This window comes from Trachymyrmex cornetzi, unplaced genomic scaffold (assembly GCF_001594075.2).
Source record: "Trachymyrmex cornetzi isolate Tcor2-1 unplaced genomic scaffold, Tcor1.1 scaffold1478, whole genome shotgun sequence".
Lineage (NCBI taxonomy): Eukaryota > Metazoa > Arthropoda > Insecta > Hymenoptera > Formicidae > Trachymyrmex > Trachymyrmex cornetzi.
In genome coordinates, this window is record NW_017296068.1 from 7154 (window position 1) to 13338 (window position 6185).

At 33.7% G+C, this 6185-nt stretch overlaps 1 protein-coding gene across 1 annotated transcript in view; it reads left to right on the forward strand.

The window, feature by feature from the left end:
* Positions 1-5437, forward strand: part of LOC108757922 (zinc finger BED domain-containing protein 4-like) — a 6422-nt gene extending 985 nt beyond the window's left edge. Inside the window, exons 3-5 of the mRNA XM_018502623.1 lie at positions 789-924; positions 3372-3453; positions 3873-5437. Coding sequence (XP_018358125.1) covers positions 789-924; positions 3372-3453; positions 3873-5437 — 1783 coding nt within the window. The remainder of the gene's footprint in view (positions 1-788; positions 925-3371; positions 3454-3872) is intronic.
* Positions 5438-6185: the final 748 nt, after the last annotated feature.

The window sequence follows — 6185 nt, forward strand, 5'->3', positions numbered from 1 at the left end:
ACTGTCGCCCCGGAGGATAGGGAGCCTGGCGCGGTTCTCATACGCCACGACGCGCAAGGCTTCCTGCTCCAGATTCGCGAAATCTTAACGATGATCAGACGACACAGACAACACAGACACTTTGAGCTAGGGATGGGCGATGTTTCATCGATTACACAAAAATCGGGATTTTTTCCGCTCAATAATCGATGCTCGATTCGATGTTTCAGAATTCGATTAATCGGCACATCGATCCCTTTTTTAACGACATCGATTATGGTCGGTTCTGATTGATCTAGAGTTCTAAAGTCCTAGATTTATTAGAGACTAGAAAGGCGCGCGATCGGTGTTAAGTGCCCTGCAGTCGATATGCACCAAATCGACTGCAGCGCTATTTTACGGTAGAAAGCGCGTTATTTCCCTAGACTTTCGTACACGGTTTTTTTCAAGAATAGGACCCTTACCCTGGGCACTTAATATCGCCTTTCTAGTCTTTTCACTCTTTAATAAATCTATGACTCTAGGCTTAAGCATCATAAGTAGTTATATCTTTGGTAAATCAATGTAAATATTGTAACAGTAAGCTAATTTTCGTCATAAATAGTGATCGATATTTATATTTATCGAAATAAAATGAGTAAAAATGTTAAAAAAGGAAAAAAAGTTAAAAGTTGCGTTTGGAATTATTATATGAAAGAAGAACTACTAAGTGCAAGATGCAAATTATGTACAAAACTAATTAAACACGGCGGAAACACAACGAATCTGATGCAACATTTGATCAGAAAACATGCTATTTTTATTAACAGTGAAGAATCAGTTGAAGTAATTGATCAACAGCATGCCTTGAGAACAGAATTACCAGAATCAAATAATCCTGATGATCCGAAAGAAGGAACATCGACAATGAATGACGTTGATGTCGAACTGAATACGGATAAAAATGTAATGTTTAATATTAATATTCGAAGGCTACGTTCCAAAACTTCTTCTCCGAGGAAAATTTTACTCGAAATGTATAATACACGTAATGTAAAATATAGAGTAAAATCTTCCTCGGAGAGGAAGTTTCGGAATGTGGCCTAAGCATTAACCAGTTTTTTCAAATAAGACCTAAAATAGCGACTAATTTGAGATTCCTAAATTAAAGATTGTGTTACGTCCAAACCCTTGGAAAAATTTTAATTTGTTAGTGATCCTCTCGGAGAATGAAAGGAGCGGGAACGGTGAGGGTACTTGGAAGGACGGTCAGACTCTTTTCTCGCAGGAACCCGCACGGAGGCGAGTGCCGCAAGTCGAACGCAACCTTTTTGTGCTCGCTTCGGAATATGGGTCAACGTCCCGTAAGGACGCTTTGACACCTGTTTCCTACGAACGGTGCGGTCGTAGGTCCAAATTTTGAGTCAAGGAATCTAATCCTTTTAACTCGGGACTGGACCACGTGCGATCTCTGAAAAGGCAAGGTTAACGACTACGAGGTCTCTGGGTTTTAAAATAAGAGAATGAAAGAGATGAAAATTAACATAGTTTATTTAAATCAAACATTATTATCTAATTATTAATAGTAAAGAAAGGAATGAAATTAAGATAGATTACGCGTAAAAGAATTATTACAAACTAGAATTACTATAAAAGTCATTATTATAAATTATACAGTTTGTTATTAGAATTCTAAAGATGGTAAATACAAACAAATATTAAAATGTTATAATCAAAATGTGTTGCGAGCCGAAATTATCATTACAAGTGAAATTATTATTTTCATTCGAATCGTATTTCCATTCGATCGTGGTTACAATTAAATTACAGTCGATAAAAGATTTCGGTTCGCTAGACGCTATTAACGTTATAGTTGTACATGCCGCCAGAGAATGATTTTTAAGCGAGCAGTGCTGACTGAGTTTTTAATGACATTATAATTCGCGTATAGTAGCGGAGGACGGAGGAAATAGATTGAAAAAGAACTCCATAGGTACTAGATATGGATAGGCGGAATTCGGGATGAATACAGGGATATCAACCTCTAAGCCAACCTCTAAACGGACGATTGTTTCCCCTTCGTGGCATTATGTTGTGAATTACGTTATTACAGATTCGCGACTAAATAGAAGAATATGGAAGAAAAGACTTACTGTTGCAGTAGGCTTTGGTTTTCTAGTTAGTGTCCTGGACTTGGAGTAGCTCGCAGACAACTCTTAGTGGATGTAATGAGGAAGATCTTCGGTTATGCACATAACAAACTCTTGTCTTAGCGAAATAAACTGCGAGAGAATGACTGTTTTTAAAACCGAACTCAGAGCAGGATCAAAAATGAAGAGAGCGAGTCTCGCAGTGTCACGGTTTATATAGAGGGTTTCAGAGGGTGGTTCTCTGATGAGACATGTTGAGTGGGAAAAATCGAGGATTCAAGTTGGAGGGATTTTCTGCTTTGGCAGGAAATTTGTGTTTCATATTCTTACTGGTAACTACTTTCAAAATTTGCTCCGCCCGCACTGCAAGTTTCAATCCTCTAAGAACTTATTGGTGATACGTCACCACCTTTTCTAGATTTTCAGATTCACGGTCACCCATTGGCGAGTTTAGTTTTTGGTATTCTCTCTGAAGAGAAGGGGTATTTCTCTTATCGTACCTTCCGAACGACCTGATCGCAACAATTTGAAAACTCGCATTCCTCCTTTTTTCTTATTTCCGATTTCTCTTTTATTATAGGTGCTTGAACGTGCGTCTTCTCGTCTAGACAGTATTTCTTCAGGATTTTATGATCGTCGGCAAAAAATTAAAATTTATTCTTGTCAAGCTATTTCTATTTTACTATTTCCTGTTGTTAACGAAAAGACGCCCTTCAACACGTTACATGCGCTTGAGAATGCGACTTTCTATTTACCCAGGATTCTCCCGATCCGTTTTTAGATATTTCTTATTTAAACTGAACGTGTTTCAAAACGAACATTCTCGGTATGGTCTGTAATTTGTCATAAATTTTATTACTGCTACTATCGGGTGATCCTGGGTATCTACGTTTTTATTATCTTTCCAAAATCGTTGGGAAGGCTTTCAACGACATATTTTCTACATATTGTCACGCTCGCCGATCGGTGACCGTTAACTCTCGCATTTTCTCTTACATCCTGTCTCAACGATCACCCTATTAGGTAATCTCGAAACGAGGAAATCGTGGAGTCCTCCCGGACGTAACAATTGGAAAAGTTAGGTTTAAGATTATCAGTTTGTGTTTGTTTTTTGAAACACTTTTTAACTAACTAGTTTTAATTCGCTTATGATTTATACTCAAACAAATATGGCAGTGCTAATATTTTCAATATTTATCAATTAAATTGTAAATTATGATCTGTTGATTGTATTTGTATATTTTTATAAATTTGTTTCTACAGATGACAACTAGAAGCTGTCCAAGAAAAGTAATGAAGAATGTAAAGATTGATGAAGCCTTTAAAAAGATAAAATCTTACAGAGGTATTTTGAAGTATTTATGCTTAATTTGAATTTATTTTTCTTTAGATTTTTTAAATTTTGATGGTAAAAATATATAATTTTTAGATATAAAATATATATTTTTTATTAAAAGTATGCCAAAAGCCAAGATTAATAATTCAATTGAGTTATTTGACTCCGCAAATTGAATTGTGATTTCTTAATGAAATTATTTCATTTTAAATTATATTTTATTTAGACAGCGTGCGCGCGCACGTGTATGTGTATGTGTGTCATTGTATTTTATAAACCTCTTTTCAATATTTTGAATATAAGCAGATATAAAAATACAAAAACTAAATTTAATTTATATTAAATATGTTCCGTGTAGAAATTTGTAATGAATGTTTAATATAACAAATCAATTATCATTCAAATTTTTCATTCTTTTTCTTTTACAGCAGGTGGAGAAATATCAACTCAGTTAACTAATAGTTTAATGTACATGCTTGCAGTTGACAACCTGCCTCTATCAACAATTGAGCATACTGGCTTTCTGCATTTCTGTAAAAAGGCTGTGCCGCTATATTCTCCACCCAGCAGAAAAACCATTACTAATCTCTTAGATAATAAGTACTCCGTGCTTAAAAATGTATACAAAAATCGTTTCCAAAAACAAAAGAATATAACAATTACAACTGATATATGGACAGATGTTTCTGTACAAAGTTATATAGGTGTAACAATTCACTATTTGAAAGTCACACACAAGTTTAAATTTGTAAACACTATAATAGGGGTAATACCTCTAAACGAAAGTCATACTGCGGAATACATAGGTTTCTCCTTGATGCAACTTTGCAAAGATTGGGGAATAGGTGTAGATTGCATTACTGCGATTGTTACTGATAATGCAGCAAATATTGTAAAAGCCGTCACTGATACTTTTGGAAAAAAAAAACATCTAAGATGCTTTGCTCATACACTATCACTTGTATATCCTGATGCTGTAAAAACTACTCCTTCTGTAGTAGAACTTGTAGCAAAAATTAAAAGTATTGTAACTTTATCCAAACAAAGTGTTGTAGCTGCAGATGAGTTAAGGCGCTTACAATTTTTAGAAGGAAAAACGGAAGGAAATGCATTGAAGTTAATTCAAGAAGTTCCTACTAGGTGGAACTCAACGTTTTATATGATTGAACGGTTTTTAGAGTTAAAAGATTACATTAATAATATGTTATTAAAATGCCCAAAAGCGCCTAATATAATAGTCCGGGACGAAGTAGAAACGTTGCAAGAAATAGTCCATATTTTAAAACCAATAGAGTACGTTACAAATACTATTAGCGGTGATACGTACGCGACTAGCAGTCTCGTGATACCGTTAGTCCATTATATGATGCTTACTGTTAAAAAGTGTAATCCGATTACTGATACGGGAGTTCAGTTTAAAGAAAACATTCTTACGCAATTAAATAAAAGATTTCAACACATCGAATCTGTTTCCCATTTAGCAATTGCGACATTGATGGACCCCCGATTTAAGAAAACTCATTTTGAAATTCCGTTAGCACTAAGTTCAGCTATACAATATATTCAGAATATGATGCAGACTAACAAAAATACTGAAATTGAGGCAAATACTGAAATTGAGGTAAGTGTAGTTGAAGGAGATAAACCATCAAATCATTTTTGGAAGATTCATGAAGAAATCGTAGCTTTAAAACGACTAGTTCATCAGGATATACAAGATAATAACATTGAACTAAGACAATATTTATCGCAACCGGTTATTCAATCATCAATTGATCCAATAGAATATTGGGAAGTGTCCAAACATATTTTTCCAACGTTGTATCCAATCGCTGTAAAATATTTATGCGTGGTAGCAACATCAGTTCCTGCGGAACGTCTGTTTTCAAAGGCCGGAAATATAAAAAACAATTTGAGAAATCGTTTAACCGGCAAACGTTTATCGACATTATTATTTTTAAGTAGTGTAGAAGAAGACGATTGGTACATGTGAGATGTGACTGTAAATAACGATATAGTACTCTATTTCTTCTTTTATTTTGTGATAAAAATAATTTAAAAAATTGTTTTTCGTAGGTACATAAAATTGTACTCTATTTCTTCTTTTATTTTGTGATAAAAATAATTTAAAAAATTGTTTTTCGTAGGTACATAAAATTGTACTCTATTTCTTCTTTTATTTTGTGATAAAAATAATTTAAAGATTTGTTTTTCGTAGGTACATAAAATTGTACTCTATTTCTTCTTTTATTTTATGATAAAAATAATTTAAAGAATTGTTTTTCGTAGGTACATAAAATTGTACTTTATTCTTCCTTCTTTTATTTTGTAATAAAAAATAATTTTAAAAATTGTAATTCAATATATTTCTAAAAATTGATAATAAAAAAAACAATAAAATTTAATAATCAGGTTTCTTAAAAATCATCGATTTTACCGACATCGATGTTTTCTCCTGCGATGAATCGGTTAATTGAAAATCGGATTGGATCACGATCGATTATTGTACAATCGATGATTTTCTTGTACATCGCCCATCCCTACTTTGAGCCGCTTCGGTTATACGCGGGAGAAGGGATAATAACAAAAAAAAAATATAAAGAAATAAAAGACTAAAAGTTTATTTGATTATTATTTCGAAAGTAAATCAAAGAACTAATAACATGTGTGTTCAAATGCAGAGATTAATTGCACGCGATTACCTTCGCAGAAGGCGAGGCAGGTTCCGCAAAATAATTATT